The 12,088-nt window shown below is 38.6% G+C and overlaps 1 protein-coding gene across 23 annotated transcripts in view; it reads right to left on the bottom strand.

The window, feature by feature from the left end:
- Positions 1 to 12,088, bottom strand: part of LOC139820682 (uncharacterized) — an 83,721-nt gene that overhangs the window by 26,514 nt on the left and 45,119 nt on the right. For 19 of the 23 annotated variants that reach the window (XR_011734081.1, XR_011734082.1, XR_011734083.1 and 16 more), the window contains 12 exons: positions 10,481 to 10,558; positions 7,586 to 7,810; positions 7,226 to 7,386; positions 6,941 to 7,152; positions 6,484 to 6,688; positions 4,743 to 4,932; positions 4,504 to 4,639; positions 4,106 to 4,436; positions 3,798 to 4,001; positions 2,640 to 2,881; positions 2,282 to 2,330; positions 1,660 to 1,887 (listed from right to left, as the gene is read on the bottom strand). Coding sequence is in view for 6 of the 23 variants with exons in the window: in XM_071791118.1 (XP_071647219.1) it covers positions 1,660 to 1,887; positions 2,282 to 2,330; positions 2,640 to 2,881; positions 3,798 to 4,001; positions 4,106 to 4,436; positions 4,504 to 4,639; positions 4,743 to 4,932; positions 6,484 to 6,688; positions 6,941 to 7,152; positions 7,226 to 7,386; positions 7,586 to 7,810; positions 10,481 to 10,558 (2,261 nt within the window). In the remaining 17 variants the exon portion in view is untranslated. The other 4 variants (XR_011734072.1, XR_011734075.1, XR_011734073.1 and 1 more) reach the window with 4 other exon arrangements.

Here is a 12,088-nt window from a genome sequence, read left to right as displayed (position 1 = left end):
GCTGTGGAGCAGCCATCTTCTCACTACATCGTTATATACGCAAGGCAAGTGCGATTCAAGAAGGAGAAGTAACATCAATTGCTACCAACAATTAATATACGTGGTGCAACTATACATACATACTTTGACTTTTATAATAAATTTCATTGAAACGTTCTCAGTAGCTTGCAACTTTGTATCTCGGGAGAGTATTTCGATTAGTACAACATAAACTATGGAACGAATGCTGAAGATATCAAAATGAAGCTGTTAGAGAATATAAACAACAGTAGTATATATTGAGTAGTATATTCACAGCTTCACAAAGAACTCTTGATTACTGTTTTAAGTAGAAACAACAGTCAACTGCTATTAGTGATGACTTTAGCAACTTTTAATCTATGAGCTATAGGCAAATAACGGAACGATATTCTGATGGCCTACGCGACAACGTCTAGTGATCTTTTCTAATGACAGCTGCTCCGTGCGCGCACACAATTGGGCCACACATATTGGCCATTCATGCAACGCCAAATAATTGCAGCGAAACCTTGCTGAAACAAATTATTCTAAAAGTGTTCGCGGAGTATTAAGGATATTAGTGGGAATGATTAAAATGAGGTATAAAAATTATTGTATAAATATATAAGTAATAGCTGCTTGAGATAGGCCGAGATAAAATAATCCGTTATATATTAAAGTAAAAGCAAGCTGGTAAAATTCCGAAGAGATCCGCATTGGCTTCCAGAACCTGTGAGTGAACGGCTTAGAGACAAATGTTTAGTGCTCACGTACGTTATTTGCGCTCTGCAAAACGTACAGTGTTTCTTTATTAAGCTGAGATAAATTTTATGCATTGACGTGAATCGTGTCCAGAATCATTATAACAATTACAGTATTCCTTATTCATGTACGTATTAGCGTTTATTCGACCGCAACGTTTCGCTGAAATAAGATCGTGCACATTGTTGATTGAATACTTACGTAAAAATTAAAGCTTGCTTCATAAACGACGATAACAAGTCACAAGTGAAAATTCAATGTACAAAATAGATTAGGATTGAGGTATATCTACTTAAAAACTACGGTCTTGGCATATAATTTATATACGCCAATATAATTAAATAAGTAATTACGTGTGCATTTGTTACGACATAACTGCATAACGGTGATACGTATCATTTATCACAAATGAAGAAACAAACGTCCATAAGAATATATAAGAAGATTCACCGAAAAATAGTATTATTAAGAGAGAAGAGAATAATGCCAAACACGCGCAAAGAAATGTATAAAGCTATTTGAGAAATATAATTGTACATCTCGTGCATTGTTCGAAAGTCTTTTAAGCGAGTACATTTCATAACTGAACACGATATCACTAAAGAAAAGTGTATCTCCGATCTAGCGAGGTCTATAGCGAGTCCGTCGAAACGCAGTTCGTCGACAGATGGTTAATACGAGTAAGTCGATCCCCTTAGGATCAAGCGTGCGCCCGCAGCATTAATCCAATCATGCTGCTGAATTTTAAGTAATTATGTATGTAAGAATGCGCAGTCCCGCATTTGGCGACGTAGCTCCGCTAAAACTCGATTAACGGCTCCCGGTTTTCTTTGCCAGTAGTAGTAAGCACGGCCCCTCAACCCACCATTCATTCAAATCGCTTTCAAGCTCACTTACCAGAGACTATCTTGTTGGCGTCGGCGATCGCTTTCTGGCGTTTTGCCTCCGGATCGTCCAGTTCGTCACGCGACTTTTTGCTCATCGTGTCGGTCGTGTGGCATTTGTGCTCAAGGTAATCAGCCATCATGTCGCCGAGCTCTTTCTCGTCGCTCGCGTATTTGTCTTTGATGGGGGTCGAGGTTCCGTTGAATACAGTGCCGTTTGTGATTGTGATGTGCTCTTTGGCTGTGAAGTGCAGAAAATGCGTAAACGAGACACATAGGTAACACGAGCTGATGTGAAACGTTGCATGACAAATGTAACGGATATACGTGGCCGCAGTAAGATTGCCCGGCAAAGCGTTGACTAATACGTTTTCTAGGTAAGCACGAGTAAAAGTGTTCGTTTCTGTGTATTTGACACAACTAATAACACGCGTTGTGGCGTGGCGTGCATCATTCAAGTATTGTGAGCCGTGACGTCACATTTTTTATTGCAGTATGTATTGTAGTATAATGGAAGAGAAAATGTATAATATTGAATTATTTCTGACAAATTGTATCTAATATAATATGTTAAAACGCAATGCAAGAGCGAGTAATAATAAAATTAAGTTTATAGATATTGCTGTTACACTTACGTTTATCGCGTGCCCCAGTGATACTGAGATCCTCGATTGATTCAGAGTCCTAGAACAAAGAGAGAATTGCGTTTTATCTTGGCGATTAGAAGAATCCCACGCTCATGGAGAAGTAGTTATTTGAGTAAATTACTGTTATGTATAAGCCTTTTAACTGTTGTAGCATACGTAAAAGAGTTATTATGAGATATAAAGTGGAAGGATCGTATCTTCTTCAATTGCGCTTAATAATAGCGCTCGCTAGATAACAAGACTAAGGTCAAGCGATAAAATAACATCTTTTGCTTTGTCACATGTTGACTTGAATTAAATTACAATTATGCATGTAAATTTTTCCAGATTTGCATAAGATGCGCACCTTCATTCTATCGGGCTCTTCGTAATCAGGGTCCATCTTAGGATCCATAGTTGCATCACGGCGAAGTGACGTGTTTCTCGACGGCCCCAATTCCTCCTTCAATGAATCAAATCCTGGCTGATCCAATCTGACTCTCGCTACAGCTTTTTCAACGTCGTCAGTCACTAACTCGACGTTGAAGATACATTTGTTCACTATATCTTCTCGCCCGATTTTATTGAGAGCCTTTTCTAACGTGTTTCCTACAAATTAAGAACGACCCGTGATATTTCAATCTATTAATGTGAATAGATAAAAGTGGACAATTCAATATATTATAAACATTTATTATAATTCATTGTTCTATATATTCTTTAAATATCATGAGTATCAATAGGTTTTAAAAGCAAGAATACATTATCGATATTCACATCGTCAAAATTTATTACTAATAATATTTTTATTCGCTTTTTTTTTATTTTGCACAGACCTGAATGTATTGCACATTGTGGACGTAAGCAAGGCTGTCTCCGAAATATTAACAAAAGCTCGCTCGTGTAATAATTCTGATTTTCATATTCTTGATATAAAGATATAAACATCGTTTTCTTTTCTATATTTTTCTTCGTTAGAATTAAATTAATTAAAATCTAAGGAAACAGCGGTCTTGAAAAAATGTATTACTTTATCGCAGGAATGTCGGGATATTAAATAATCTCGGTAATACAGATTCAGAGATACAAATAATTCGGCGATTTGTAAAACCGGTACAAATAAAGAAGCTGCAGAGGACACTCAGATTTTAATCACTTTAACTGCGCGACTGCCGATCACATACTGCGGAATCACGACCGCTTGTTATTTCTACCGATTGCAGAAACATCGCGAGTTATGTGCGAGTCAATGCCATTAGCGGGAAGGAAGGAGAGGGAACGAAGCGTGTAGACTTATGTCAGGCATAATAATGCACGGTGATGAGATCATCACATATCTACGTTGCTAGGAGAGATTCCTCACGCCTGACTCAACTATAGCGCGCGTGTCTAATTAATTGACCTTGCTAGCAAACAGGTTTTTTAAAGGTTACCAAGGCAGCTACCCGCAACTCTCATTCATCGAAAATTAACACGTTACGCTAGTTCGGTGATGTAAAGATAAATAAATTGCCCGCGGACTCACCTGTGGCTTTGTTTCCACTGTTTTGCCAGATTTTGAACATGGCAGCGGCCTGTTGCGCGGGTTTGTCAGGATATTCTTGTTTTATTAGGGCCACGTCGTTTGGTGGAATATTCAACTCTTCCGCTAGTGGTTCCCAATCTTTATCCAATAAATTAGCGATGTCTGTTAAACGGATGGTCGCTCTGTGTATAGCATCTGGTCTGCCTGAAAACAATATTCGTTTTTCGTAAAATATAGAAAACTTTGGTAACATGTGTCGTTAGTAATTAATTTCCATTTTATTATATCACATATTATTGTTCACTTACTTATTCCACCATCGCGTAGGAAACTGTAGTTCTTCGACAATTCCAATAAATCGAGCTCGGAGACCGCAGTATCCGGAGAAATCTTCTCCGGTAGCAAAATGTTTAGCGTGCAGATCGGCGTTTGTGGTAGTTCACCTCTCGGAACCTTAGGCTCGCTCATAAACATGATTCGACCCATCATATCCGCGGCATCCGGATCCTTTATTCTCGCTGTGAATGGGACCCTATTTTCCTTGAAAGCTCTGAACGGTAGTTGCAGCTGTTCACCGGTCTTCAGAACGGGTACGAGATTTCCCGAAAATTCCATGTATTGCGTTTTTCCTTCGAGAACCTGTAGCATTGAGTAAGATTTAATGAACACTTTGACGGCAATCTGCATTTTTATTGCCGACAGTTACCTCGACGTCTCGACTTTTTGCGACTTCTGTAAAATGTTCCTGATGCTCTAAAGTTTTGTCCTCTTTGTCGTCCGTCATACAGAACACACGTAGTCTCGCTTCCAATGGATCCACCCGTTTCGCAAACACTACGAACCTATCATAAAATAAACATTAAAATAGTTTCTTCCTGTATAATTTGCACCTGTGTAATTTATCACTAAAAATCCATGTGTCACGTTACATCAGTCGAAACGTACTTAGCCATGAAGGGCACATGTGTCGCGTGCGTGTAGAGTTCCGTGGCCATTTTCGTGGCCTCGGAAATATTACGGCAGTCCATTAACCAGAAACGGGCGGAAACTGTGGTGGTGAAGGAAACGCAATCTTTCACAAAGGTCAACGGCGTCGAGCCTGTGACGTCCTCCCAGACTGCCCGAGTCTGACCCCCTGAACGACATACATGCCAAGTCCAATAACATTATTAAAATATGTCCGTGTTGCAGATTCGCAGGTGACAAAAGTGAAATATGTGTGGTATATTTTCGCACGACCGAGATTAAATACGGGCAATTAACAATTCGGATATGAATCAGTTTCTATGAGTAAAAATGATACTGGGTATATTAATCGATAAATAATTATCAACCCGAGGAAATTTTGCATTTAAAAACGGTCGCTGTGAGTGCGTTGTTGTTAGGTGCTTTTATCAATGTTTGAGTGTAATAAAAAGTAGGTACATATGGCGACCGAATGATAATGCTTGCAAAATCAAGAGAAAGCGCTATATACGAAATGTGTAAAAAGCAATCGTAGGTGTATGGATGTAAGATAATTGTGATAAATAGAAATGATATCGCAAAATAATAATCAATATGTGTCATTTTATGAAAAAAGTGATTAAAGTAACATTAAATTAAAAGACAGATAAGAAGACAAAAACAATTATATGTATATCTTTTGATTTTAGGGGTATACTGTAGAAATACTGTAATACTTGAAATATATTCTCAACAGATTACAGCTAAAATAAACTAAATGTGATAGTATTCAGTGTAATATTGTATGTAACATTGTTATAATGACATAAATCTTTTTAGATTATATGATTGGGTATTACAGAGGACAATTATATAATCCATATACTTGATATATACATATATATATAATATATGTATGTATATGTATATCATGAGTACAATTTCATATAAATCACAAATTACTAATATATTAAAGCGATTACCAGACAAACGAATGTGCTGAAACAAAAACTTTGAAGTTAACTCTTAACAATGGGCTAGATATAGTAAAATGTTATCTACTTTAATTGATAATCCATACCTAAATGACTCAATCCTAACAATATGCAAGCATTAACAATGAATCACAACAAGATATGTATACAATAATGATACTCAACGAAATGTTTCTAAGAAACATGCAGCTACCATCTCCCTTTTAAATCTCTATCCGAAAGTCCTCGGGACATTTCTCGATAATACGACGGACGACAAAAGAAATCATTTCTCGATAATACGATAGACGAAAAAAAAAATCATTTACGACAAAACATACGACATATCTCCCAACATTCACATACATAAATCGATTTTCTCCATTTGATTGAAAATTTCACACTGGAACATCTTTACACGCTGGTGCAAGTCACGAATCGTACAGACTGTTTACCATACTAAACATAAACGAGTTGCAAAAGTGCTGCTACCATTTAAGCAATCTTTTCGTGCAACGTACGATACTTGGTTCGCAGTTCCGAGTGACCTGAGAACAGACGATATAGCCTACCGATTGCGTTTCATGCCTGCTAAACTACAGTAAACCGATATCCGAATGCGTAATAACGTAAGTTCGGCAAGAGCGTATATATATATACGCCAAAGGTATATGCGTATAATATTAGTTCCAGCTGTTTATATCGGTAAGAGATTCTCCAGTAAGACGGTACGCTGCTCTACAATGTTACGTGCAAGCATATATTACCAGTTATGCTGCACAGGAGTCTCAAAGTCGGCGCGTCTCCGGAATACTGATTGATCATGCCTTTATTGGCCGCCTGTGGTACTGGAATAGTTAAAGTTATCGGCTTGTGGAACTTCCTTCGTCTCGGCTCGACGGTAACGATCGGCGACACGGCTACTCTGTTTCCGAGTAACTTGGCCACGAGATCCGCCGGTATAGGATGTGCCTGTAATATGTAACAATAACTGTATTGAATACAATAAATAACTTATGGAAAGATGTACCTCTGAAGAATTATATTACGTATATTAAATTATTTATCAAATGTTCCAATTTCTTAATTTACAAAGACATAGGCGATTTTTGAAGATTTAAATGACCAATTCCTTCGCCTATCGTGAGTAATTAATCATGTTTAAATGCTAGTAGATGCAGATGAGTTAATAAACATATTTAATTAATGAAGGGAAACGGATACCTGCAGACCGACTCTGATTTTCTTAGTAAGGGCCGCTTGCGGGAAGACAGCTTGTACTTGTGGTACAGCGGATGACGACACGGTGCCGCCCTCGGGACCAACCGCGTGGACCTCTTGTCGGATGCGAGATACCACCGCGAAGTAATGTGGGAAATCTACGGTGAGTATCCTCACGATACGAGACGTCTGGAGATCCTCTAGCTGGCTTAGCTCTGAAAAGGTACATCAGCTCAGTGATTGCCATATCATTTTAGAATCGCGAAAAAGAAGTTGCTTGAATCATACCTTCACCCTCAAAGCTCTCGTTAAGCACATCCTGGACAGCCTCCTCGCTGGCTTCCAAGGTGTGCTCGCGCCAAGTCTCTCCGTTGTCCGATCGTAGAATCACTATTTCCCGTTCCTTTCCGCGCAGCGACGCGAAATGTGGCACCTCTATGATAACGGGGCTGCACACGAAAAAAAATTCTTAACGTTTAAGGAAGTTCTGTCGCCAGAAGCAACTGCGTAATAAAGTATTATTCCAAAAAGTCTCTTCAGTTTACTTTACACTTATCGTTAGTCCGAAAAAACGCAATAAGCGTGTATACTTCCGACCGCAGTTGGAATGGAAAAATAAAATCGTTAAAAGATGTTTGAGGAACGTACCCCAAGAATTTCGCACCCACAGGACCCAATTCGAGGATGCGGCTGGCCAACGCTTCTCCCTCCATCAAGGGCGGCGGGTTGGTCAATTTGTCTCTTCTCAGGTATCTGCACGTGACGCGCATAGGCATCGCGGCCTTACGCGGTGGAACAATCACGCGGACGCCACTGTGCCTGCAACCGCGCATCGCACCGCCTCTCGCGTCCACCAAGAAGGAAACCAGGAAGCTGGGGAGATTTTGAGAGCGTGTTACGTTCGGGCTTACGACACGTCGCGTGGGATCGTCCAGGATATTATTACAAAAAATTGCAATAAAAAAATTGCATTATATATGTGGAGGCTGCTTACAAAAGATGCACAGTCAAGGTCTATTTTAGGTACCCAAAATATGTGTGTCCTCGACATTACTTTCAAACACGCGCGATATCGCTTTGTCGAACCATCAAACAGTTTACAGAAATTTACGTTAATTCGAAAATAGAATGAGTTTGTCATATAACATATGCATTTTGAAAAACCCCGCAGTGGACGATATAAAAAAATATCACAGTTATAATTTTTAATTGTTAAATTATATCAACGTTAGACGTTAGACAAAATTTCACGGAACTCGCAGTAAAAGGATACCATGGTAGAAAATTAAAAGTCGAACTTATATACGTGAATAATTCTAACATTAATATCAGTCACAATGCACTGTATAATTCGCTGACGCGAATTAACTGTTACGAAAAGTGCGTAAAGCTGGAAAGCATAATATTCTCGAGAAATTGTACTATAAGCGTGATATCCGTGAATCGGAGATTATGACGATCTCATATATGAGATTATTGTTAAAATTTAGACACAATATGCGCTTCGAGCGCGTTAACACCATGACATTATCAGCTGTGACGTGTCTTTCTTACGGTGACAGTGAGATAATTCGTACTACGTTCTATCGACACTTAATTGTTGTGCGTAAATGTAATTACTTTGGCTCAATGTAATGTGGATAAGATTATACGACAATGAGGTGTACGGCAAAATAAGAGATAAATAAAACAGCTATCTATACAGGTCCAGCTATCAGCGTGGACATTTCTACGAGATGACAACGGGTTGCACGAGGTGTGTGTATGGGTGTATATAAGTGTGAGTATACGTGTGGCAAAATAAGAGATAAATAAAACGGCTAAGTAGATCAAATCTATGGGTAATCCTACGTGAGACGTCTGTCGAATGAATGTGATACAGCCGTAAGCGCCAAACTACCGACATTGAAGGCAACGAAAGTGTCATCTAACTCGATTCAAACGAATTGGTTCTATTCAGTCGCTCTCAACTACCCGCATTCTTTAGCATGTAGCTGATGCCGGCGCTGAGAGACCCACTGATCCGCCTGTGAATTATTCACAGGAGAATTGTGTAATGCACATCGCGCAGCGAACATAAACTCAGCAAGGACGTTCCTCGCGATATTGACACTCGGCGTCGATTAGTGCGGTCGTTCGAGTGCGCAGTTATTAAAGAGTAGCCGCAGTTAATTTTTCTCCTCGTTTTATCTTTTTTTATTTTAAATTTAATAGATTCGTCGACGCCTGTAAACCGCGCTTACGTACGTTTCTACTGAATAAATTCACCGCCGAGAGTAACATGGAAAAATGGAGATAACTGCAAGATGCGCGTGGCTGCCGTTTCATTCATCGCGTATTTCTTCGCGTTAAATTTTACTGATTTCTCGAGAGATCAAATTTATTTTATGAATCATCCTTTGATCGTTAAACGAGCTGCGTTCGCTGAGCGATGTACGATGTTTCTAAGAATAATAAGAGTCAGCGACTACAGGGGGTTGTGCGGCAACAGATATAGGCTGTGTATAACGATGGAAGAAAGAATAATCGAAAGAAAATCGAAGGAGGGGTGTGATATATGTACACGCAATTGCAGAAGCTAAGATTGATGAGAGAAGATCACTTACTTTCTCCACTGTGGAATTCTGCGAGTAGCGCAAATAAAATAACAGAGAGGATCGGGAACAAAATAAAAAACGCGTTAGTATCCATTCGTTCATAAACATGATGATGAGATGGCATAATAGAGAGATGATATATCGCTAATGAGTATCCTAATATCAGCACAATTTTACAGAATTTTTGTTCGTTAAATCAAATTCACATCAGCACGACACGTCTGATTTTTTTTTTAATCTTTTTTTTGTTTCGCTTTCGTAAAATGTGCTCCTGTTCGTGATAATGATAATGATGATGATGATGATGATTGTTGCTGATCACTTCGTAAAGTGCACTCATCACACGCAAGCCACTTTTCTATTGTACACGACTACGAAACAAGAAGTAACAATAATAATTATGTATTATAGTAGAGAGAAAAAGATACGCAACACACTCACACTCTGCGAAAAGAAGACATACCTCGCGGAAGAAACTTAAAATGTAATGACGCTCCGAAATCTGTTTAATTTCGAACTGTACACTGAGAATTTGAGTCAATTTAAATCTTTTCCAATTGAGAAGTGCATCACTTCGAAATTATTATCGACCTAATTGGTGCGAAACAGATTTCGTCCGCGCGAAGTAATTCAACTTAAATTAACTATATGAGAGAAAAACATCCAGCGGCAGCTGTTGCAACGTTGAAACCTCCTACTTTCTACTATTCAACAATTTGTTGGAAGAACGATTCTTTCTCTTATAAATATTATAGCATGCTTAACTTTCCTCCCTCTTCGGACAGACTGCTATAACTGTGCTATTATTTTTAAATAATAAATAGAACTTTCCTTCTTTTACAGGTATCATTATATGTTTATCGTCGCTAATAATTGTATTTTGCGCCATTATGCAAAATTTATATCGGCAGGAAAAAGAAGATAACGTAAAGGATATATGGTGTACCTGTCCCTCCACATTCCTTGTCCCTTCGGTGCGGTACTGAGCGCTGCCAGCGAGGTGCATAGGGACTCTAGGGACTCGCTATTCTCAGAACAAAACCGATTTTGATTATCCGAATCAGTAATCTCGCTTATCATGCTCATGCTATCTCGCTTGTCTAAATAGCACCCTTTTCGGTCGCCACTGCATTCATTTCAAGTCATTAGAGAAGTGCTCTGTGCTTTTCTTTCGAACACGCACAGTGCTCCACGTGCAGGAATGGCTCGATCGAGAACGTTGCGTCAATGTCATTGTTAAATAGATAGGTGGAACAACGGTCAAGATTTTCTAGAGGTGAAAATTTCCCATCGTCGCGGACATTCCTCACTCTGTTCAAACCGGGCGGTTAGTAGAATCGCCAGTGATAAATAAAATTACATTGGTCAAAGAATCGTTCATCCAAGAGTGAAAAACAGCATGCTAAACACTAAGTAATCGAACTCCGCTACGAACAAGCAGGCTGTACGAGAACATCAAGCGTTCTTGTCTGGCTGAATGACTGTAAACTACCGCAAGTCCTGTCGTGAACATTAGGTAAAACAAATTGTAGCAAAATTTATTATGAGCGTTATACTACCGCGGAAATCCGTGTTCCGATACCACGTTTGTTACGTGTTACAATCTTACATGATTATTCTATGTATATCTCACAGTAACCAGTTAGCTTATATATTTTAAGAAATGAGCGAACGAGTATATTTCGTGAGCATCCAGATATCTCAGTTAGAATTTCATATACGTGCCACACCAGTTTTCTTTCTACAATCGGATACATTTACACCGAGAAAGTCTTTACTTCGAGTAGTTCTGAGTTAATTTATACCACGTGCTTTCTCCGTAAACCCAATGCAAACTTGAAAGATTATGCAAATATTGCACGCGACTTGAGTCAAATGACCATTATGGATATTAGGCACAGGTTATCAACGATCATGCGCTGATAACAGTGACGTAAATTTCTAGCATTTTTAAGCTCCACGTGGGAACAAACGTGAAATCATTTACGTTGAGCACGATTATGTGTACATTCTCATCCAGATTCGCAAAGTGCAAAATTTTTTTTATTCAACATTTCATTGGTTATTTTATAAATACGACTGTTCCATAATGTTTTATCACGATTTTATTAATAACTGTATCGATAAATAATTTCAATTAAGGAAACAATGTCTGAAATAAAATAATAAAAGTGAACAAAAATTATCGATTACCGTATTGCTTGTAATTATGAGATTCGTTCTAAGTATTACCAATCAGAAATTAAGATAGTAAAATTAACGCAATGGGTAATTTATTGGGTGGCCAATCCAGTAGGGTTAATCACAGCAAGAAACTTTCACCAACACACAACTATATCATACTATAATACACATCATTATTGTTTCGTAGTACTAATCCAGCGTCAATCGCGATATGTACACCGGAGTACGAGGCCGCGTAGTATCGCGGATTAAATTTCTCGTAATATTGGATAACGATATTTATCCATAAAAATTCCCGTAATTTACAATAGAGAAAGGTTGCTGCGTGTAAAACTGAGCGAAATTTTGATACCGAGAATCGACTAAGAAA

The sequence above is a fragment of the Temnothorax longispinosus genome, chromosome 10, assembly GCF_030848805.1.
Source record: "Temnothorax longispinosus isolate EJ_2023e chromosome 10, Tlon_JGU_v1, whole genome shotgun sequence".
Taxonomy (NCBI): Eukaryota; Metazoa; Arthropoda; class Insecta; order Hymenoptera; family Formicidae; genus Temnothorax; species Temnothorax longispinosus.
Note: the sequence above shows the minus strand (reverse complement) of the source record. Positions and strands in the feature narration are given on the sequence as shown.